Genomic DNA, 24,190 nt, shown 5'->3' with positions numbered 1-24,190 from the left:
AATTTTTTTGTATTTTTAGTAGAGATGCAGTTTCACCATGTTGGCCAGGCTGGTCTCGAACTCTTGATCTCAAGTGGTCGGCCTCCCAAAGTGCTGGGATTACAGGCGTGAGCCACTACTCCCGGCCAGTAGCACAACTCAATAATTCCTTATGGCAATAATGGCTAGTATTCATTAAACACTTAGCATTTGCTAGACACTGTTTTTGGCGCTTTCCATGTTATGCCTGCCAGTGTTTTGCAGGAGACATGCTTGATCCTGCACTCCCTGAGGCAGTCTTGGTTTAAATCCCTGGGTTTTTTCCCCTTCAGTGTCATGCTGAGAAGTGTAAGTGTTTTTGCACAACATCTAAGCCCTTTATTTATTTATTTATTTTTTGAGACGGAGTCTTGCTCTGCCGCCCAGGCTAGGGTGCAGTGGCCGGAACTCAGCTCACTGCAAGCTCCGCCTCCCGGGTTTACGCCATTCTCCTGCCTCAGCCTCCCGAGTAGCTGGGACTACAGGCGCCCGCCTCGTCGCCCGGCTAGTTTTTTGTATTTTTTTTTAGTAGAGACGGGGTTTCACTGTATTAGCCAGGATGGTCTCGATCTCCTGACCTCGTGATCCGCCTGTCTCGGCCTCCCAAAGTGCTGGGATTACAGGCTTGAGCCACCGTGCCCGGCCTCTAAGCCCTTTATGACCTGGCTGCTCTCTTGCTTTGAGCTTTGCTCTCAGCTGTGCTGATGGAATGCTAGGTTCCTTGGCACACCATACTGTTCGATGACCCTGTCACTTTCATGCTTTTGTATCTGACCAGAATGTTTTTTCCCCTCCCTTTCTCCTGGCTTAGCTTTTTTTTTTCCCCACTTCTCAATATACACTCTCCAGCATGCCTCCTGTTTTTATGCAGCCTGAACTGAAGTCCCCCTTTTTTGCATCAAACTCAGTGTTGCTGGTACCTCTGGCTTCCTGTTGTCCCTGGTACGTGCTTTTGCTTTCTTACTTGTGAGATCCACAGGTTTGGGAAATGTGTCTTTCTCATTCTTGCATTGTCAGTACCGATACATGGTGTTTATTCCAACCTATCTTCTCGATTAGCCTGGAGAGTGCGTGGTTTGGCCAGGGTTATATACTGCAGGAGAGGTGGTGTTGCTAGTAGACCTTCGGTTTATGCACACCCTGGTCCTTAGGTTACATGTTTGGCTGATGCTTTCCTAGAAACTTTGTTTCTGGATGAGCCAGGATGTGTCATGTGGTAGATAGACCTCTGACTAGGAGTCAGGTGGACCAGATTTTAACTTTCTTTCTCCAGTAGTGGTCTTCACCAAGTTACCTCTGCGGCCATCAGTGTCTGTATCTATAGCACAAAGGGATTGAATTTGGTTTAAGTAGCTATGGCAAATGGGGAGATTTCTTTGGCTTAGCACAGTTCTTTTTGATGAGAAAAGGATAGGCTTCTTGGACCAGTTTTGAGAATTTGATGATTTGCTGATCCAGCAAATATGTATTCAATCCATAGTATGTGTTAGGAACAGCCCCAGGTGCTGGAGGTAATATTAGTGGACAAAAGAGACCCAGATCTCTGCTCTGCAGAGCTTGCAGTGCAGTGGGAGAGCCGGGTATAAATAACATAGCTCAGTTAAATAGAGTTATCTGTTGGAAGGTGGCAGCTGCTATCAAAACAAAGCTGGGAAGAGGACTAGGTGGCTTAGTGGCAGGTGTGGCGGTGAGAAGGAGCCCTTCGCTGAGGTGACATTTGAGGAAAGATTTGCACTAGGTGAGGGAACAGGCCAACTAGGAGGCTGAGGTAGAGCGATCCAGGCAGAGGTGTGAGCAGGTGCAGAGGACCCCCAGAGCGATGCTGGCGTGCTTGAGGAGAGGAGCTGGGGCCAGTGTGGGTCTGGCCGATAGAAGGGGAGAGTCAAGGGGTGCGTCGTGAAGGGTAGGGTCTCGTGACTACAGTGAAGATATGGACTGTTGTTTGATTCTGGCTGAATGGGGTACCTTTGGAGGGCTTTGAGCAGAAGAGTGGCATGGTCTGCATTAGGTTTAATGGGGTATCTTTGGCTGCTGTACTGAAGACAGATTGGAGGCATTGGGAGTCGGGGCAAGGGCAGAAGCAGGGAGACCAGGAGGCCAGTGTGCTGCAGCATCCAGTGGCCACTGGTGGTGGCGGCTTGCACCGGAGTGGAAGCTGTGGTGGTGGCAAGAAACGGTAGGTGATAAGAATCCGAAGGTTTGGCCAGGCACTGTGGCTCACGCCCGTAATCCCAGCACTTTGGGAGGCGGAGGTGGGTGGATCACTTGAGGTCAGGAGTTTGAGACCAGCCTGGCCAATATGGCGAAACCCCATCTCTACTAAAAAATTAGCCAGGCATGGTGGCTGGTGCCTGTAATCCCAGCTATTTGGGAGGCTGAGGCAGGAGAATCGCTTGAACACAGGAGGCAGAGATTGCAGTGAGCCAAGGTCGCACCACTGCACCGCAGCCTGGGCAACAGAGCGAGACTGTCTCAAAAAAAAAAGAAAAAAAAAAAAGTAGAATCTGAAGGTTCAGTTTCTGACTGTCTGGGCTGGTTCTTTCCTGGGCCGCTGACTCTCTTGGCTCCCAATGGGCTGTTGCAGTTGGAATTCTCGCCACACTTCACTTTACATGCCAAGACAAAATCACAGCACACTGGGCTTGAGAACACAGGCAGTCTTTCAGTGTGGGTCTGATGTTTGCTATTTTAGCTCAGCTCTGCCTGGCAGGGTGTGCTCTGCTGACAGAGGGTATGCAGGCAGCTGGGGTATGTGGAGTATGACATTTGCAAGTGGCCTGATGGCGGCTGGTCGCTGTGGCTTATGCCTGTCATCCCAGCACTTTGGGAGGCTGAGGCAGGTGGATCACCTGAGGTCAGCAGTTCGAGACCAGCTTGACCAACATGGTGAAACCCCATCTCTACTAAAAATACAAAAAATAGCCGGATATTGTGGTGGGCACCTATAATCCCACCTACTCAGGAGGCTGAAGCAGGAGAATCATTTGAACCTGAGAGGCAGAGGATACAGTGAGCTGAGATCGCGTCATTGCACTCTAGCCTGGGCGACAGGGCAAGACTCTGTTTCAAAAAAAAAAAAAAAGGTAAGTGGCATGGTGGCAAGAAAGGCCCAAATTGAACATGGCAAGGATGTGGGTGCTGGGATAAAGCTGGAGCAGAAGAGGGTTTTCAGTGTTGTGGCTCTGACAGCCTTCAGCTCACACTGCCAGAGCCATGAGACGCCTGTAAGCAAATGAGACAGTCGGCTGAATAGGCCACCGTCCGTCCTCGCCGAAGGAGAGGCATTGTTGGGGATAATGAATTTATTCAGAAAACGTTTACTTGCTCCTCTCCTGTGCCAGCTGCCGTGGTGAGTGCTGAGCCATCCACGTGACCCTTCGCGGCTGGACGCCTGCCCCGTGAACACGTGCACGCAGACTGTAGTGCCGGGCAGGTGGCAGTCCCGGGATGCTGGCAGAGAGCAGGGCCCTCGGTGGCTGGAATGGTCGTGTCCTCCCGACACAGGTTGGGCTTCTGCTGAGACCTGGCTGCAGAGGTCGGGGGAGAGTCTGTCGGAGCCCCTCTCCTGCGGGGAGCGCTTGACTGGGGAGGAGGGGCATGAAGGGTGGTGAGCAGGCTCTGGCGCTGCTGCCAAGGCCATGGTGAAGATCCGGGCTGTGGTCCTAAGAGCCATGAGAGGGTGTTGAAGGGTATTAAACAGGGAGGAGTGAGATACTGTGACACTGTTTGTCATCCTTGAAGAGAAGGCGAGAGGAAGCTGGTGGGCTTCTGAGGAGGCCGAGGCCAGAGGCTGTGGGGTTGGAGAGGAGTGGGCAGGTTCAGGGTGTACATGGTACTCTCAGGATTCACTGATGGGCAGGGTGCTGGGGGTCGAGGTGATCTCCAGGACGCTGGCCTGTGGGGATGGGAGTGTGGTGGGCAGAATACTGGCCCCCTAAAGGTGTCCTTGTCCTCATCCCTGACCCCTGCGAGTATGTTCTGTTACATGGCAGAGGGGAATTCAGGTCACTAATCAGCTGACCTGAAATGGGGGAATTGTCCTGTTACCTGGCGGGCCCAGTGTAACCTCATGAGCTTTTGGAAGTGGTCAGAGACACGGTGTGGGATGGACTCCATCCACAGTGGCTGGCTTTGCAGATGGGGGAGGCTGCCACCAGGAGTGTGGCGTGGCTTCTAGAAGCTGAGAAAGGCGTTCTACAGATAGCTAACAGGAGAGCAAGGCCTTGCCCCTGCCGCCGCCAGGAGCTGAATTCTGCCAACAACCGGAGTGAGCAGGAAACGGGTTCTCCCCTCGAGCCTCCTGGAAGGAGCGCAGCTGGCTGGCGCCTGGACTTCAGTGTCATGAGACCCATGCCGGATTTCTGACCTTCAGAACTTCGAGATAATGAACGCATGTTTTAAGTTGTGGTGATTTGTTACAGCAGCCGTGAAGAGTGGGGTACTGTGCCAAGGGATGTCCGACAGGGAGTGGTAGGCGGCCCAGCACCTCCCTCAGCAGAGTCCTGCGCTTGGATGTGGGCAGGAGTACCTTGGTCAGCGGCCTGGTGGGGGATCACTGGGTAACCTCCACAGAGTATGTTTAAACCCAGGGGACCGAAGTCAGCTCGGAGCGTTCTTCCTGTGTCCTCTGTCCCGCTCAGGCCTAGGAACCACATAGGGCCCTGCCTCTTTCCTCAGAATGTTGGCTGCTGGCTCTGGCCCCCTTGCCTGCTTGTGTTTTGTATAAATCTGTTTTGCCTGCTTGTGTTTTTTATAAATCTGTGTTGCCTTGCTTGTGTTTTGAAGAGGTTGTTTATTGGGTAAGAACCCTCAGTCCTGTTTTCCATGCTGGGGGAAGCCCCGGAGTTTTTCCCGGCAGTGATCGTGTGTTCCCCGCCAGCTGGGTTTCTCTTCTTGTTTGTGAGTGGAGATGACCTTCCTGTGACGGTGGCCTCGGAAGTGCTGGCGGGTGAGTTTTTGCTGTAGGCGCATTTCCTTTTCCTTGTTCCTTTCAGTGGTCACTTTCCGTGTTATAAAATGTCTTACTTTGTCCAGAAACATTTTGAAAAATAAATTGAATGTGAATCCTATTTCCTTTCTCTTACATATTTGTCTGATAGAGTAAATCTGGACTCTGGGTTAATTTTAAATGAAGACAAAAATGATTAAATAATCCCTGACAATTTTGGATTATTTATTTGTTTCTTAAGTAATGAGAGCAGGAGGAAGTACCCCATTGCTCCCAAGTGTTGCTGAGGAACCATGGGAGGTCATGGAATTGAGGAGAACATGTCTTGGGAGACTACATGTCTGCTTTTCTTTTTAATTTTTTATTTCCATAGATTACTGGGGAACAGGTGGTGTTTGGTTACATGAGTAAGTTCTTTAGTGGTGATTAGTGAGATTTTGGTGCACCTGAGCAGTATACACTGAACCCAGTCTTTTATCGCTCACCCCCTTCCCACCCTTTCTCCCTGAAATCCATTGTGTCATTCTTATGCCTTTGCATCCTCATAGCTTAGCTCCCACTTACAATTTTTTTTTTTTTTGAGATGGATTCTCACTCTGTTGCCCATGCTGGAGTGGAGTGGCGTGATCTTGGCTCACTGCAACCTCCACCTCCTGGGTTCAAGCGATTCTCCTGCCTCAGCCTCCCAAGTGGCTGGGACTACAGGTGTGTGCCACCATGCCTGCCTAATTTTTGTATTTTTAATAGAGATGGGGTTTTACCATGTTGGCCAGGCTGGTCTTGACCTTGTGACCTCAAGTTATCCACCTGCCTTGGCCTCCCAGAGTACTGGGATTACAGACGTGAGACACCATGCCTGGCCGTTAGCTCCCACTTACGAGTGAGAACAGATGGTTTGGTTTTCCATTCCTGAGTTACTTTACTTAGTCTCCAGCCTCATCCAGGTCTCTGTGAATGCCATTAATTCATTCCTTTTTATGGCTGAGTAGTGTTTCATCATATATATACATATGCATATATATGTACACACATTACATACACACACACACTACAGTTTTTTTTTTTTTTTTTTGAGATGGAGTCTCGCTCTGTCACCAGGCTGGAGTGCAGTGGTGCAATCTTGGCTCACTGCAACCTCCATCTCGCAGGTTCAAGCGATTCTCCTGCCTCATCCTCCTGAGTAGCTGGGATTACAGGCACGCACCACCATGCCCAGCTAATTTTTGTGTTTTCACCCTGTTGGCCAGGATGGTCTCCATCTTTCGACCTTGTGATCTGCCTGCCTTGGCCCCCCAAAGTGCTGGGATTATAGGCATGATCCACCGTGTCCGGCTACACCACACTTTCTTTATCCACTTGTTGATTGATAGGCATTTGGGTTGAAAAGAAGTCGTCTCTGTTTTTCTTTCCCTGAACGGCCACAGTCTAGTGCGGCCTGCTGTGGCTAGGACAAGGACAGTGTTCACGTGCAGGGGGCTGTCCTGGCTCTGCGGCCTGAGAGTGACACCTGCCCCTCCTTTCTTTCTCTGGCAGGCTCAGGGTCTCTGCCCCTTCTCAGCTCAGCCCTTCACCCCTTGAACACAGGCCGTGGAGATCTGCATTGTGCAGTGCTTCTGGGTGCAGTGGGGAGCCCAGGAACAGGAGCCGGTGTCCTGCCACAGGGTAGGGAATGTCACCATGCTTGGCCCTGGGAGCACAAGATGACCCACCTGCATGGTTTTTTTTCCTGAGGAGTCCAGGGAGCATGTCTGTGTACGGAGCAGGCACAGAGCAGGTGTTCCCTGCAGCGCTCAGGTGCAGAGGGGAATCAGAACTGAGGTGGGGCCTTGGCATCACGCCCCATGCTAGGGATTGTTTGTGGAGTGCTTCCCTTGGGCTAGGCGTTTTTTTTTTTGGAGACAGAGTCTCGCTCTGTTACCCAGGCTAGAATACAATGGTGCGATCTCGGCTTACTGTAACCTCCGCCTCCCGGGTTCAAGCAAATTCTCCTGCCTCAGCCTCCCCAGTAGCTGGGGCTACAGGCTCATGCTGCCACACCCAGCTAATTTTTTTGTGTGTGTCTTAGTAGAAACGGGGTTTCACTGTGTTGGCCAGGCTGGTCCCGAACTCCTGACCTCAGGTGATCTGCCCACCTCGGCCTCCCAAAGTGCTGGGATTACAGGCGTGAGCCACCGTGCCCGGTGGACTAGGCACTTTACGTGCAACCACCCGTGTAGTCCTCATAGCAGCTGGGGGTGGTACCGTGTGGTCCCTGTTTTACAAATGAGGAGACTCAGAAGCTGAGTTACATGCTCAAAGCCACACAGCCCATAAGTGGCAGAGCTAGGGTTTGAATCTGAGAAGTCTGTGCCCTTACCCATCACAGCCTCATCCTTATCTCCTCCATGCCCAAGCGGACTTAACAGGTGCTGAAATTATTACAGAGAAGGCTGACTCATTCACCAGGAATCTGATCCTTCTGTGGGCTGGCTTGGGTGGAGGTGGTCCCTGCGCCCTGGCACACATCCTCATGTTTGAACTCAGGCTGCTGTCTGCTGAGCTCCGCCTGAGGCCTGACTCCTCCAGGCGGGGGAAAACCACGCCTCCTGCGCTCTGCAGACTGCGACTGCCGGGGGTTCTTCTGGAGAGAGGTGAGCCGCTTCTCCCAGGTCCCCCCGTGTTCTCTTTGCAGACAGAAGGCAGAGGTATCAGGAGGCCCAGAGGGAACAGGGCCGCCTGGGCTCTTCCCATTTCTGGGCCCCGTGCTGTGGGGAACTTTCATTTTGAGTATCCCCAGACTTTTTGTTCCTCCTTTCTGAAATGTTTCCTCTTTTCTGGTGATAAACATGGAAATTCCACTCCGAGTGCTGTGGATCATGAAGGGCACGTAGCCCCCGCGAGTCCAGTTGCTTAGAATAGCTGTGGGTTCCGTTACTGAGTAGGAAGTGGAGGCTGAGAACGCTTGTGTTGTTACTGATGGCAGCCCCCCGAGGCAGGGCCAGGCGTTGCTGGGCGCCCTCTCCACCCTGGGTCTGCCTTCCCCGTACGGCCTGCAGTGGGGAAGGTGGGCCTCTGCTCAAGGCCCCAAGCTCCTAGGGGAATAATAGGTTCACCCTCAGGCCGGTCCAAGGCAGAGCCCTTTCCGGCTTCGGGACCCCTGATATTCCTGGGCGCCCGACTGCCTCAGCTGTGTTCCCACAGGTCCATCCTAGGTGTTCTTGCTCGTGCTTGCGTTCGTTTGAGCGCTGCCTCGGCCTCCGCCACCCTCTTCCTTCTCATGTGCGCTGTGTGTACCGGAGCCAGGCCGATTCCGATAGAATTTTTAAGTGTGCTGTGCAGCTCTCTCCACCTTGTACTCCTTGCTGTGCTGGTTTGAAATGGGCCTTCTTTTATTAAACATTTTTACTAAACTAAAAAATAAAGACCGGGTGTGGTGGCTCACGCCTGTAATCCCAGCACTTTGGGAGGCCGAGGCGGACGGATCACGAGGTCAGGACATAGAGACCATCCTGGCTAACACAGTTAAAACCCGTCTCTACTAAAAATACAAAAAATTAGCCGGGTGTGGTGGCGGTGCCTGTAGTCCCAGTTACTTGGGAGGCTGAGGCAGGAGCATGGCGTGAACCCGGGAGGCGGAGCTTGCAGTGAGCCGAGATCGCGCCACTGCACTCCAGCCTGGGCGACAGAGCAAGACTCTGTATCAAAAAAAAAAAAAAAAAAAAGTAGGCTTGCTGGCTCTAAGGCTTTCACCTAGATGAGGCAAGTGATGTTCATTGCAGTCGTCTGGATGAGCTCCTGATCCTTGGCTGAAAGCTGTCAGTGGCTCGGGATGTGTGGAGGGGCAGGGCAGAGGACCCGATCTTGGAAAGGGGGTGAGTCCCTTGGTGTCACTGTGGCTCTCTTAGGGGTGGCAGCTCCTCCGCAAGGGCTCGGTGCACCCGCTGCCCTTGTTTTCACGTGAACGTGTTTGTGGCAGGGAGGCCAGCGAGTTGCCTGGGACTCCCTACGTTATGCTGTTGGGTTCGGGAGTCAAGGGGAGATCTGGCCTTGCTTCTTTCCGAATTCAGAAGGGATCTGGGAGGAAGAAAGGTTCAGAAACAATCATGAATTCATGACAGGATTTTCCTGCTGACATCTGGGGCCTTGGGAGTTGCTTTATCGGGGTGGAGGAAGAGCACAGAGCGCCACCTCTTCTCTTTTGAGACTGGGTCTGGCGGCTGCCAAGTTCTCAGGTTTATCGATGGTGCAGTAGGTGATTCCTGCATGGCCACAGCTGCCTCCTGGAAGGGCTGCTAGAGGATTGTTGGCTGTGGGCTCCATTTTGTTTTCTTTTAGAATTAATCTCTATATTGAGTTAGTTTTGTGTTCCAAAACCAGTCACTAGAGCCACCGTAGCAGCTTGTGCGTCAGCCAAATGTGCCTTCCTAAGCCGTCATGCTTTTAAATAGCTCATAGAAAAGGCCACCTTCACAGCAGCTCAGGAGCCTTTAAGAGGGTGTTGTTACCTAGCTAGGTTTTGTCGTGAGAAGATGTCCTGTATTCTTGGAACTTAATTCCTTCAAAGATATGGTGTGCCTTTAAATGCTTAATCGTTCAACTATTTGCATAGTGAGGAAGAGAATTAAATGTAACAAGCAGTTATGGGATGCGCTCTGTTTGCACGCGAGGCCCTGGGGTGTGTGCAAAGGTGAGCCTGGTGTTACTCCTGCTACCGAGGGACTTCCGTTTGCTGAGGGAGACAGACCAGCCAGGAGCTTCTGCCACAAGGATGCTGGTGCCAAGCGGGCCGTGGAGGGGCCAGGAGGCCCTGTGGCAGCGTGGGCAAGGAAAGGGGAGTTTTCACTGAGGCCATGAAGTGACATTAAAGTGGACTTTGAAGGTTACCTGGGGTGGGGCGTGTTCTGTGGTCAGGGGCTGCGAGGCCTTCTTGGCCCAGGGTGACTTGAATACATCCCAGGTAAGGAGGAATACAGGGTGTGTTTGGGAACCTGGCAAGTCGCTGGCTACCTGAGAACAGAGGTGGAAGGAGTGGGCACAGCTGCGGCTGTGTGGTGGGATGCAGGTGAGGGTCAGTGTTCAGGATGGTGGCTGCAGGAATTTTGGCTTGAGGCTGTTTTGTGTTTGGAGCTAGGGAAAGTTTCTGAGCAGGGGCCACCTGATCAGACCTCCTGCTACCATTTATTGACCTCTTACTGTGTGCTAGAGACAGGGGCTCAGGTCAGGGAACTGACCCGAGGTTGCACGGGTAGGATGAGGCTGGCCAGGATGTAGGGTGAGAACCGTGGCCATGGGGAGGAGAGAGAGAGAGGAAGGGGACTGTCAGGAAGTGTTTGCAATTCATTTAGTTCAGTAGATACTCCAAATGGACCCTGTGCCACACATTGCAAAAGGTGGGAAAAGAGAGCCCTCCCGAGAGGGGGTGTGTGAGCTGGGAGGGGCAGGAGGGCGCTGCACAGGCCTCATGGGATCTGAAAGCATCTGAGTTCTTCCCCAAGCCCTGTAGGAAGACCTTGAAGGATGTTCAGCTGGGGAGTGACCCGTCCTCTGATGGGCACAGGACGGCAGAGCTGAGGCCAAACCCCGGGGCAGCCGGTGCAGCCGTCATGTGCTTCTCAGGAGGAGGGGATGGGCCAGGGCCAGGGCTGATGGACAGGAGAGGAGGGATGTGTGGGAGGTTTCCAAGGTGACCTAGAGGAAGTGGAGACAGTGGGTGGGTGGTGTTCTTCAGGGAGGAGACCAGGCTGACCCTCATGTTGGTGGATTGCAGTTCTAGAGGTGGTCACAGGAGCTACATGGGCAGAATGAGAGAAAGTGGAGCCCTGATTTAAGTCAGTGGGAACAGAGGGTTTTCTTTTTTTTCTTTTTTTTTTTTTAGTATAGGTCTGCCCCATGCAATATTTGGACATAGATAAGAAACTCTTTATTTACCTAAAATCCACATTTATTTGTTCATTTATTTTATTATACTTTAAGTTCTAGGGTACATGTGCACAACGTGCAGGTTTGTTACATATGTATACATGTGCTATGTTGGTGTGCTGCACCCATTAACTCATCATTTACATTAGGTATATTCTGTAATGCTATCCCTCCCCACTGCCCGCCACAGTAGGACCTGGAGTGTGATGATCCCCTTCCTGTGTCCAAGTGATCTCTTTGTTCAATTCCCACCTGTGAGTGAGAGCATATGGTGTTTGGTTTTCTCTTCTTCCGATAGTTTGCTGAGAATGATGGTTTCCAACTTCATCTATGTCCCTACAAAGGGTATGAACTTGTCCTTTTTATGGCTGCATAGTATTCCGTGGTGTATATGTGCCACAAACAGGGTTTTTGATGCCAGGACATAGGCCAGTGAGAGCCAGGGGCGGCCAGGAGAAGAGGGCTCGAGGGAGAGGTACGAGGCAGGGACCAGCACGTTGTCTATTTTTGTGTGACTGGTAGACAGTGATGTTGTCCAAGGGTGGGGACCGAAGAGTGGGTATGGGGAGTGGCCGGTGGGCCACAACTGATTTTTGTGGGGGACCCATTGACGTGAGGTGGTGGATTCGTGGGTGAGAGTTGGCAGTGGTTCTGCTTGGAGGCACGTGTTTGAGAACCATTTACTCGGGTGGAGAAAGTCAGGAGAGAGCGTGATTTTTCATAAGAGAAGAAAGGAGGACTGAGGACTTGGCTTTGGGGAGCAGAGTAGGGAGCACACAGAAGAGTCTGGGGCATGTGCAGAGGCTGGCAGGAGGCAGAGGAGGGAGCAAGAAGAAAGAGCTCAGTGTGGTGAGTCCCGAGGGGAAGCCGGGCAGGGCCAGGACTGAGTGAGAAGCAGCAAGAAGGGGAGAGGGGGAGTGGGACTCGGTGATGGCTGGCTGCCAGGATGGTGGAGCCGCGCGGAAAGTCATGCATCACTTGGTGACGGGGACACCTTCTGAGAAATGCGTCCTTAGGTGATTTTGCCCTGTGTGAACATCACAGAGCGCATTTATACAAACCTAGGTAGGTTTAGTACGGTGTCGCCTGCTGCACACCTGGGCTATGTGGCACCGTCTGTTGCTCCGAGTTACACGCCTGTACAGCATGGTACTGTTCTGAGTACCGCAGGGAGTTGTCACACAATGGTTAGTATTTGTGTATCTAAACATCTCTGAATATGGAGCAGGGATAGTACAAATACGGGTAAACGATAAAGTGGCATGCTCGTGTAGGGCGGCCGGTGTGACTGGCGCTCGCAGGACCGGACGTTGCTCTTGTTGTTGGTGGGTTGGTGAATGGAGGGTGAGTGAACCGGAAGGCCTGGGTCGTCACTGTGCATTGTGTAGATGTCCTGAACACTCTGCATTTAGGCTACACTAGATTCATGAAAACACCTTCCTTCTTCAGTAGTTAATTAACCTTAGCTTGCTGTGACTTTTAAACTTCATAAACGTTTTGATTTTTTAAAAACTTTTTGACTCCTTTCTATTATGACATAGCTTAGAACACAAATACATTGTACAGCTGTACCAAAATATGTTTCTTTATATCCTTAGCTTTTTTCTCTTTTTAAATTTTTTTATTTTTTACTTTTCAGCTTTTGTTAAAACTAAGACACAGACACACCTATTAACCTAGACTGACACAGGGTCCGGACCGTCAGTGCCACTGGCTTCCACCTCCGCATCTTGTCCCAGCGGAAGGTCTTCGGAGGCAGTAACATGCATGGAGCCGTCACTGCCTTCTTCTGGAATGCCTCCTGAGGGACTGAGGACTTGCCCGAGGCTGTTTTACAGCTTTTTTTTTTTTTTAAAATAAGTAGAAGGAGCATACTCTAAAATAATGATAAAAAGTATAGTACAATAGGCCGAGTGCAGTGGCTCACACCTGTAATCCCAGCACTTTGGGAGGCCTAGGCGGGCAGATCACCTGAGGTCAGGAGTTCGAGACCAGCCCGGCCAACATGGTGAAACCCATCTCTACTAAAATACAAAAATTAGCCGGGTATGGTGGTGGGCACCTGTAATCCCAGATGCTCAGGAGTCTGAGGCAGGAGAATCACTTAAACCCCGGAGGCAGAGGTTGCAGTGAGTCGAGATCGTGCCATTGCACTCCAGCCTGGATGACAAGAGCAAAACTCTGCCTAAAAAAAAAAAACAACAAAAAAGAAAAAGTATAATACAATGAGTACAGTACATAAAGCAGTAACATAGTTGTTCATTATGATCAAGTATCACATACAGTACATAATGTATGTGCTGTACTGTTGTAGGACTGGCAGTACAGTAGATTTGCTTATATCAGCATCACCACAAACACAGGAGTATGCTTTGTGCTACGATGTAACTTTGGCTGTGACATCACTGGATGACGAATTTTTCAGCTGCATTATAGTCTTACAGGACCATGGTCCTATATGTGGTCTGTTGTTGACTAAAATATCATTATGTGGTGCTTGACTGTACTTCTCTGTGTTGGACAGTTTCTTTTTTTTTTTTTTTGAGATAGAGTTTTACTCTCATTGCCCACGCTGGAGTGTGGTGGCACAATCTCAGCTCACTGCAATCTCCACTTCCCGGATTCAAGCGATTCTCCTGCCTCAGCCTCCTGAGTAGCTGGGATTACAGGCGTGCACCACAACGCCCGGCTAATTTTGTATTTTTAGTAGAGATGAGTTTTCTCCACGTTGGTCAGGCTGGTCTCGAACTCCCGACCTCAGGTGATCCACCCGCCTCGGCCTCCCAAAGTGCTGGGATTGGAGGTGTGAGCCACAGCACCTGGCCAGGACAATTTCAAAATACTTCCATGTCCTTTGTATTTTCTGTTTTCTATAATAAACACGCATTGCTTTTGTTATGTGAGGGAAAAAATTTATGTAAAAATGCTGTTTCCAAGACCTATTTCCAGAGATGTCCATTTGACCCAGTAATTGCCTTAGCCCCTGCTGGGTTCTCAGTACTCCGAGGGCTGTGAGGAGTGTGACATGCGACAAAATGTAGCAGGGAGTTTGTGGCCCAGAAGTGACACTGCATAGCTGGGAGCCTTGCGGGACAGCATGTGCATTACTGCCAGAGTGGTGTGGGTGTCGGGGCGGGACAGCCCTCGGAGACCCTCTGGTTTTGGGTCTCAGGCACCACATCTTTCTGCTGTTGACCCTCGGGGTGGGCACGCGTTTCAGATTATTCTGTGGACGGAGGGGATGGTGGAATTGTTTACCGTTGTCAGAATGGTTTTTCGTACATTTTCCTCCAAAGCTCATAGAGTTCATTTCCTTGGAAAATTTACTTCTGAATATATTTTATAAATCTGGGGAGCATCGCCGTGTGTTGGAATGAGCCGAATGGTAACTTCAGTTGCTAATTTGAGTACGTATTTCGGAAAGCTGCTATTGAACCCTAAGGGGGCATTGAATAATGACTGGGCTTGGAGAAGAGAGGTCGATGAGCCATAAAATGAATTTGACTAGATGACTTGTCTGTCTACTTCTATGTGAAATACAGAGAAGCATTTAATCGTAAATGTTTCATTTCTTTTAAGATTCCAAGAACATTGCAGCTGAATTTATTGCTTTTCCATACTTTTCTTTTCTTTTTCTTTTTTTTTTTTTTTTTTTTTGAGACAGAGTCTCGCTCTGTCGCCTGGACTGGAGCGCAGTGGCCAGATCTCAGCTCGCTGCAAGCTCCGCCTCCCAGGTTTACGCCATTCTCCTGCCTCAGCCTCCTGAGTAGCTGGGACTACAGGCGCCCGCCACCTCGCCCGGCTAGTTTTTTTTGTATTTTAGTAGAGACGGGGTTTCACCGTGTTAGCCAGGATGGTCTCGATCTCCTGACCTCGTGATCCGCCCGCCTCGGCCTCCCAAAGTGCTGGGATTACAGGCTTGAGCCACCGAGCCCGGCCATACTTTTATTTTCTTTCACTCTTCCCTGTTTCACTCAGTGCTGTTGTCACCCACTGCTGTTTAACCTTCAATTAAAAAAAAAGCTGTTCTGATACACCATCGGGTTTGTTTGAAAGGCAGCACCTTGGTGTAGAGGCTTCAGATTCAAACCAGAAAAACATTCTGCGGGATCTGCTGGGGAGAGCTGCCTCCTGTCAAAACCCAGTGGCCTTGCAGCACTGGCTTGAGTCGCTCTGTTCCTCTTGCCTCTGACTTGTCTCTTCCTACTTCAGAGTCACCTGTATCCTCATGGATTAGCCACTTTCGTGAAGGCGGCCTGAGGACAGGGACTCGCGCTTGTTTACTGTTAGCTTTCCACGCCCAGCCTGGGGCCTGGTGTGGAGCAGGTGCCCAGTCAGTGTTTGTTGAGTGACTTGAATGCAGAAACATAACGCAGTGTAGTCAGTAGAAGCTGAAGACTTCTGTGTTTCGTGTTGCTGTCAAGCGAGAACCAAGTTGAGGCTTTCGCTGTCCACAAGTAGATTTTCAGCAAGTATTTGATTCTTGTGTTTTGTGTATTGTTTATATAAATTTAAGGTTTTCTGAGTCATGTTGTAAAGACAGCTCTGGGCACAGTCCTGAAGAGATGGTGTTGATTTCAGGGACCCATTCTCTTTCTCTTGGGCATTTCCCTCTGCCCCGACCCCCACAACTGACCAGTGTCTCCCCCGACCCCCACAACTGACCAGTGTCTCCAGCCTGTTCCTCCAGCCTGTTCTCATGCTGTGACCCCTCTCCCCTTCTCCCTGGAGGTGCCCTCCCAATTTTTTTTTTTTTTAGACAGGGTGTCACTCTAGCCCAGGCTGGGGTGCAGTGGGGCGCCAACTTGGCTCACTGCAGCCTCAACTTCCTGGGCTCAGGTGATCCTCCCACCTCAGCCTCCTGAGTAGCTGGGACTACAGGAGCACACCACCATGCCTGGCTAATTTTTATATTTTTTATAGAGACGGGGTTTCACCATGTTGCCCAGGCTGGTCTTGAACTCCTGGACTCAAGAGATCTGCCCACCTTGGCCTCTCGAAGTGCTGGGATTATAGGCCTGAGCCACCATGCCCAACCCCAGTTCTTGCATTAGACCTTAGTTTACCTGCCTCCCTTGCCATGGGTGTCCTCGGGTTCCCCTCACGAGTGGTGGCATTGCAGTTGCGTCTCCTTGTGCCTGATGTTGAAAAGGTGAGCTTTGGCCACAATTCTCAGGGCTGTTGTTGGGGAGGGCATGAGGAGGTCTTTTTGGTTGGGGGTCTTCTTCAGGGCCCAGCCCCTTGGGGCATCTCTCTGCCGGCCCCTCCCTGGTCTGCCCTGGGGTGTCTTGTCTCTTATCCACATTGTTCCACTTTCACCTGCGTGCGGCCTCTGCTGTCGCGGGCTAGAGCCTGTGACCCTTTGTCAGTGTTTGCTCATGCGCTCTTCTGTCTGAGGGCCCCGGCTGTGTGTGTGTAGGGTCAGTGGGATGTGTATCCATTCGACTAGAACACCCAACTAATGGCCCCTGCCTTTGCTCACTGCTAACTGGTTAGCCCTCCTCAAGTTTGGGGGTGATGAAATCTGTCATTTTCATGTGAAGCATATGCTGAAGTGTGTTGTTCTGTGGTGATTTACACTACAAACTTGTCATTCATGGTGGGACAAGTGAACTTGGACTTATTATTTTTTTTGTGATAGAGTCTCACTCTGTTACCAGGCTAGAGTGCAGTGGCATGATCTCGGCTCACTGCACCCTCTGCCTCCAGGGTTCAAGCAGTTCTCCTGCCTCAGCCTCCCAGGTAGCTGGGCTACAGGCGTGCGCCCCCACGCCCGGCTAATTTTTGTATTTTTAGTAGAGAAGAGGTTTCACCATGTTGGCCAGGATAGTCCCGATCTCTTGACCTTGTGATCCGCCCGCCTTGGCCTCCCAAAGTGCTGGGATGACAGGCGTGAGCCACCATGCCCGGCCAGACTTTGGTTTATTTAAAGGTTGAATGAATGAGACTGGTCAATCATCTCGAGCCTTCCCTTCCATGATGTACCGGCCTTCCTGGGACACAGTGGGGTCAGGGAGGGGGCCTTTCCTGTCCTGCCTTCCATCTTTATAGAGATACCACTTACGTGCCACACTGTTCGCCCATTTAAAGTGCTTGGTGTTTTTAGTATATTCATAGTTATGCAGTCATTACTACAGTCAATTTTAGAAAAATTTAATCACCACAGAGAGCAACGCTGTACCTGTTAGCATTCACTTCCCATTCTCTCCTCGCCCCCTTGGCAACCACGGGTCTACTATCTGGATGCTGCATGTCACTGGAATCACACAGTGTGCGGCCTTTTGCATCTGGCTTCTCTCAGCTTCATGTTGTCAAGATTCACCCATGCTGTGTTGTGTACCAAGACTTCATTCCCTTTGTGACCTAATATTACTCCATCATGTGGTTAGGCCACATTGTGTTGACCCCATTCATCAGCTGGTGGACGTTTTCCTCCACTCTGTGGCTGTTATGGATAATGCTGTATGAGGTTTTGGTATGGATGTGTATTTTCTTTTTTTTTTTTTTTTTTTTTTTTTTTTGAGACGGCGTCTCGCTCTGTCGCCCAGGCTGGAGTGCAGTGGCCGGATCTCAGCTCACTGGATGTGTATTTTCATTTCTCTTGGCTATCTACCTTTGAGTAGAATTGCAGGGTCACGTGATAACTCCGTGTACCCTTCTGAGGACCTGCCAAACTGTTTTCCACAGCAGCTGCCCATTTTTCATTCCCACTAGCAGTGTGTGAGGTTCCAGTCTCTGCATCCTCACCATCACGCTTTAGCATCTTTTTAATTTCTGCCATTCTGCTGGGTGTGAAGTGGTATCCCATGGTGGTTTTGATTTGTGTTTCTCTGATGGCTAATGATACTGAGCTTACTTTTTGAAAGACTTCTGTTTGTAGTATCAAAAGAATGGGGAGACTTAGAGTTATCAGCAATGTGCCCCCGGGAGTCCTTCATGTTTTGACCCTTTTGGAGAGTAAGGCAGTGCTCCAGCAGTGTGCCCGTGTCCAGGGCACGCACACCTCACCTTCACAGAGCCAGAGCGATCTTTAAAAAACCAGAAAGCGTTTCAGCCGTTCGGAAAGGGCACACAGGCTGATGTAATACAGAAGACACTGTATCTCCATCCAGCATGGGAAAGAAGATGGTGCACACGCACAGTGGAAGCGGCCGTGGGGTCTTTGCCTGAACTTAGCCGCTCCCCAGACCCCTGTTCTGAGTTTTGTATTTCCATTCCCATGTGCGCAGGAGTTTTTTTTAACCGCTCATATATGTATCAAAAATGATATACAGTATCATTTCGCCTTTAAACATTTTTTTTTTTTTGAGAGGGAGTCTCGCTCTGTCGCCCAGGCTCGAGTGCAGTGGCCGGATCTCAGCTCACTGCAAGCTCCGCCTCCCGGGTTCCCGCCATTCTCCTGCCTCAGCCTCCCGAGTAGCTGGGACTACAGGCGCCCGCCACCTCACCAGGCTAATTTTTAAAATGTTTTTAGTAGAGACAGAGTTTCACCATGTTAACCAGGATGGTCTCGATCTCCTGACCTCGTGATCCGCTTGCCTCTGCCTCCCAAAGTGCTGGGATTACAGGTGTGAGCCACTGCACCCAGCCAAAAAAAAAATTTTTTTTTTTTTTTTTTCACGGAGGTCCTCGCTTTGGTCACCCGGGCTGGGAGTGCAGTGGCTCATTATCTCAGCTCACTGCACAGCTCTGCTCCCGGGTTTTACGCCAATTCTCCTGCCTCAGCCTCCTGAGTAGCTTGGGCACTACAGGTGCCGCACATTTCGCCCGGCTGTAGTTTTTTTGTTATTTTTTAGTAGAGACGGTGGTTTCACCGTGTTAGCCAGGATGGTCTATGATCTCCTGACCTGTGATCCGCCCGTCTCGGCCTCCCAAAGTGCTGGGATTACAGGCTTTGAGCGGCACCGCGGCCGGCCCCAAAAAATTTTTATAAAGGATGCACACTGTCAACTCGGCGTCTCCTCTTCGTGTTCTGTTTATGACATTTATCTGTGTTGGTTCTGGTGGTTCTAGTTAATTCCATCTGCTCCTGCATAGTATTCCATCATATGTTACTGTATTCGTGGCTTATGCATTATTCAGTCAATGGGGCATCTAGGTTTATCTCAAAAATTTTTTTTTTCTTTTTTAGCATTCTAGACATTGCTGTAGGCTCATCTCCTGTGTGCTTGTGCAAGGTTTTCCAGGTCGTCTGTCAAGTGAAATTATGTATATGTATCTTGCTTTTCATAAGGAATCACGAGGGTTCTCTTTAAAACAGGTAGGATTGCTGCAATGTTTCAAAGCAGTATAATTTCATTAAGAAGTTTATTGACTAATATACTTTTCTTTTTTTTTTTTTCTGGATACAGAGTCTTGTTTGTTGCCCAGGCTGGAGTGCAGTGGTGCCATCCACATCTCACTGAACCTCCAACTCCTGAGGTTCATGTTGATCCATCTGCTTTAGCCTCATGAGTGGCAGGGGCTGCAGGTACATGCCTACTGTGCCCAGCTAAGTTATTTTTTTTGGTAGAGATGGGGGTCTCACTATGTTGCTCAGGTAGTCTTGAACTCCTGGTCTCAAGTGATCCTCCTGCCGCCTAGCCCCCCAAGTGCTAGGATTACAGGTGTAAAGCACCATACCTGGCCAGTGAATTAATATTACTTTTTTTCTTTTTTTTTTTGAGACAGAGTCTTGCTCTGTTACCCAGGCTGGAGTGCAGTGGCGCGACTCGGCTCACTGCAAGCTCCGCCTCCCGTGTTACGCCATTCTCCTGCCTCAGGCCGTCCTGGTGCTGGGACTACAGGCGCCCGCACCATGCCTGGCTAATCTTTTTGTATTTTTAGTGGGAGACAGGGTTTCACCATGTTAGCCGGATGGTCTTGATTTCTGACCTTGTGATCTTGCCCGCCGTCGGCCTCGCCAAAGTGCTGGGATTACAGGCGCGAGTCACCGCGCCGTGTCCTTAATATATTTTTTAAAGACAGATTTTCATTATCTGAAATGAGCTACATATTCTTCTTTAAAATATCTTTAGTTGAAGTCTGCTTTTCTTTTTAGCTATGCAAAACAAATAGAAGTGCAAATTTTCGGTTAAGATAAAATGGGTTCCTTTAGTCTGAGCTGAACTTTGTTGGAAACATTCTTTTGTTTAGTAAACACAAATGGTTTGCTATGAAGAATTTATGAACTTTCCGGCGTCCTGGGAGGAAACAGCCCTTGCCTGTGATAATGTGACAGAGACGGGGTTGTTACTTTTTAAAAGGACGTGCAAATAGTCCTTTTAAGTAGGCCGAAGATGTGGATGCTCGGTTTGAGCAATAGAGATACATTGGGGAAGTGATAGGAAGAACGTAAATGTTACATGTGAAAGAGAGGAGATTGAGTAATGATGATGACTGCGGCCAGGTGCGGTGGCTCACACCTGTAATCCCAGGCACTTTGGTGAGGCCGAGTGGGCGGATCCTGAGGTCGGGATCGAGACCATCTGGCTAACACGGTCTGAAACCCCGGTCTCTACTAAAAAAATACAAAAAAATTTAGCTGAGCGTGGTGGCGGGCGCCTGTAATCCCAGCTACTCAGGAGGCTGAGGAGGGAATGGTGTGAACCTGGGAGGGCAGAGCTTGCAGTTGCCGAGATGGCGCGCCACTGCGACTCCAACTGGCAAGCAGAGCGAACTTCCGCAAAAAAAAAAAAAAAAAAGAAAATATGACTTCTATTCGTAGGCCAGCGTCACAGTGTTTGGATTGCTGTGATATATGGTTATCTCTTATCTCATTTTGTACATGTTCTTCTTCCCATTTCCAGGAAGAGAAAATGAAAATTCAGAGTACTTACTTGGTTAAAACTTTACCAGCTAGTAAGTGTTGGAGCTGGACCTTGAACCTGGGCCTTTTGGTTGTTAAACCTGAAAGTTTTCTACCAGTATGAGAGAGACATCCAAGACATTTCAGGGAAAGGACATGACAGATTGTGCTTGATCTAAGCAGGCTGTATCTTTTTTTTTTTTTTTCCTGCATAGAGCAAGCATTTGATTCTGCTGATAGGTGTTGTGGGTGAGAGATTCAGATAGGGCCCAGTGGGGATGCCTTGTCTCTTCTCCATGATGTCTGGGGCCTCACTAGGAAGACTGGAAGGCCGGGGCTGAAATTATATGAAGGCTGATTCACTGACTTGTCTAGCGGTGATGCAGGCTGTCCGCTGGGCCTTTAGCTGGTGCTGTGGGTTGTAATGTGTACATATGGGAGATCCTTGTGGCTCATTTTGGTGTCTTCAGAGAATGGGTAGCTGGGTTCCAAGAGCGGGAACCCAAGAGGGCCAGGTAGAAACTGTGTTGACTTAAAAAAATTATAACATCTTCCCTGAGATAACAGATACAACACAATTCACCCATGTAACTTCACACACAATAGCCTTCACCCATTTAAAGTAAATAACGCAGCGGTTTTTTAGTGTCTTCAAAGAGTTGTGTAACTATCACCACAATCAATTTTAGAGCATGTTTATTGCCTCTAAAAAACCTCGTGTGTCCTGTAACCAACACTCCTGCCTTCCTCCCTGTTCTGGTCCCCAAGTTACCACTAATCTACGTTCTCTGTATATAGAGTTGTCTGTTCTAGGGATTTCAAATAAATGGAATAATATAATGCACGTTTCTTTGGTAATTATCTTCTTTCACTGAGCATAATATTTTCAAGATTCATCTATGTTGTAGCTTGTATCAGTACTTTTGTTTCGTTTTGAGACAAGGTCCTGCTCTGTTGCCCAGGCTGGAGTGCAGTTTTGCGAACATGGCTCACTGCAGCCTTGATCTCAACCTCCTAGGCTCAAGTGATTCTCCTGCTTCAGCCTCCCATGTAGCTGGGACCACAGACATGCATCATCATGCCTGGTTAATTTCTTGATTTTTTGTAGAGATAGAGGTCTCACTTTGTTGCCCTGACTGGTCTTTAACTCCTGGGCTCAAGTGATCCCACCCACCTTGGCCTCCCAAAGTGCTGAGTGCTGGATTACAGGCGTGAGCCACCTCCCATCCTTGCCTTGCTCCTGAGTTTAGGGGCAAAATATTCAGCCTTTCACCATTAAGTATGGTGTTAACTGTGAGTTTTTTGTAGATATCCTTTATCAGGATGCAGATTACCTTTGATTCCTGGTTTGTTGAGAATTTTTAGGATGAAGGAATGTTGAATTGAGTCATGCTTTTTCTGTATCTATTTAGACGATCATGTAGTTTTTGTACTTTATTCTCTTAAATATAGTGTATTGCACTAATTGATTTTTGTTTGTTAAACAAACCTTACATTTCTTGGATAAATTCCACTTGATTATTACACAGAATCCCTTTTCATGTGTTGTTGGGTGTGGTTTGCTAGTGTGTGGGTTTTGTATATATTCATAAGAGGTCCTGGTCTGTGGTTTTGTTTCTCTGTGATGTCTTTGCTTGATTTTGGTATCAGGGTAGTACTGGCCTCATAGAATGAGTTGGGAGGTGTTACCTCCTTTTCTAGATTTTGGAAGGATTTATGAAGAATTGGTATTAATTCTTCTTTCTCTATTTGGTAGAATTTACCAGCAAATCCCTCTGGGCTTGCACTTTTCTTTGTGGGTAGTGTTTTGATTACTAATTTAGTCTCTTTATTTTCATTTTTTATTTTTTTGAGACAGGGTCTTGCTCTGTTGCCCACACTGGAGCGCAGTAGTGCCATCATAGCTCACCGTAGCCTCGAATTCCTGAGCTCAAGTGATCCTCCCACCTCAGCCTTCTGAGTAGCTGGGACTAGAGGTGTGTGTTCCTATGCCCACTAGTTTTTTGGTTTTTAGTAGATGAGGTCTTGCTCTGTTAGCCAGGCTGATCTTGAACTCCTAGGGTTCAAGTGATCCTCCCACCTTGGCTTCCCAAAGATTACAAGCATGAGCCAGTGTGCCCAGCCTCTAATTCAGCCTCTTTACATGTTATGTATCTAGTCATATTTCTTCCTGCTCCCTGAGTAAGTTTCAGTTGTGTGTATCTTTCTGGGAATTTGTACATTTTATCTAATTTATCTTGTTTGTTGGTGTACAGTTGTTCATAATATTCTCATAATTATTTTTATTTCTGTAAGGTTATAATAATGTCTTCTTCCTCATTTCCGTTTTTTTTTTTTTTTTTTTTTTTTGAGACGGAGTCTCGCTCTGTCGCCCAGGCTGAAGTGCAGTGGCGTGATCTGGGCTAACTGCAAGCTACGCCTCCTGGGTTCATACCATTCTCCTGCCTCAGCCTCCTGAGTAGCTGGGACTACAGGTGCCCGCCACCGCGCCCAGCTATTTTTTTTGTATTTTTAGTAGAGACAGGGTTTCACCGTGTTAGCCAGGCTGATCTTGATCTCCTGACTTTGTGATCCACCCGCCTCGGCTTCCCAAAGTGCTGGGATTAGGCGTGAGCCACCGTGCCCAGCCTCATTTCTGACTTCTGTAATTTGAGTCTTTTTTCTTTTAGTCAGTCTAGCTAAAGGTTTGTCAGTTTTATTCATCTACTCAGAGAACCATCTCTCGGTTTTGTTCATTTTCCTTATATTTAAGGAAATAACCAGACTAGCAGTTTCCTGCATCCCCCTGGAGTCCTGCTGTGGTTCTGGAAGTTGCCTCTCCTCTCTTTCTGTTGAGTGGCCAGGCCAGTGCATGTGGGGGCTCCTGCGTCTCCCCTTCACCAGAGTAGCTCTGCCTTTACCTCTTTGGCATTTCCGTGTAACATTTCTTTTGAAAAGTTGGTTTACTGCTAAAGTACTGGCTTTCATACAGTGAAACCCCACAGAACAAAACTGGAGCCGCATGCATTAACATTGATACATAAAAAACAATCTTGAGGAAACATCTAGTTGCAAAAAGATACATATGTATGAAATGATAACAATGTAAACTTTGCAAATGTGCAGAATAATATGGTATGTTGCCTAGAGATCCACCTCTCTTCCATAATAGTATAAACTCTTACATGGAAATGGAAAATGTCAAATACAGGTTGGTAACTACCTAGGAGGAGGCAGGTAGAGAACCAGAATGGGGAGGGTTTCAACTCTATTATATGACCAAATGTTGGAATTTGGTGGAAGTGAATCTCTGGGTGGTGTCTGTGTGGTTATTCCTTATGTCCTATATGTCACTAAGCTGGCTTTACAGCCTGCCAGGTGTGAGTGACCTTGGGCAGGCTATTTTTTTTTTTTTTTGAGACAGAGTCTCGCTCTGTCACCCAGGCTGGAGTGCAGGGGCATGATCTCGGCTCACTGCAAGCTCCACCTCCCGGGTTCATGCCATTCTTCTGCCTCAGCCTCCCGAGTAGCTGGGACTACAGGCACCCGCCACCACGAGC

The 24,190-nt window shown here is 49.1% G+C and overlaps 1 protein-coding gene across 11 annotated transcripts in view; it reads left to right on the top strand.

The window, feature by feature from the left end:
• The window catches only part of TBC1D22A (TBC1 domain family member 22A), a 417,209-nt gene that overhangs the window by 3,399 nt on the left and 389,620 nt on the right, over positions 1–24,190 (top strand). For 2 of the 11 annotated variants that reach the window (XM_017850758.1, XM_017850757.1), the window contains exon 1: positions 694–2,194. The exons of 2 other annotated variants lie outside the window; for them this stretch is intronic. In XM_017850758.1, coding sequence (XP_017706247.1) covers positions 2,013–2,194 — 182 coding nt within the window. In that variant the 5' untranslated portion in view covers positions 694–2,012. Of the gene's footprint in view, positions 1–682; positions 2,195–3,353; positions 3,523–4,627; positions 4,967–24,190 lie in introns of those variants that run through there. 7 more of the 11 variants (XM_017850755.1, XM_017850749.1, XR_001881226.1 and 4 more) reach the window with 7 other exon arrangements.

This window comes from Rhinopithecus bieti, unplaced genomic scaffold, assembly GCF_001698545.2.
Source record: "Rhinopithecus bieti isolate Rb0 unplaced genomic scaffold, ASM169854v2 scaffold_32081, whole genome shotgun sequence".
NCBI classification, from domain to species: Eukaryota; Metazoa; Chordata; class Mammalia; order Primates; family Cercopithecidae; genus Rhinopithecus; species Rhinopithecus bieti.
Note: the sequence above shows the minus strand (reverse complement) of the source record. Positions and strands in the feature narration are given on the sequence as shown.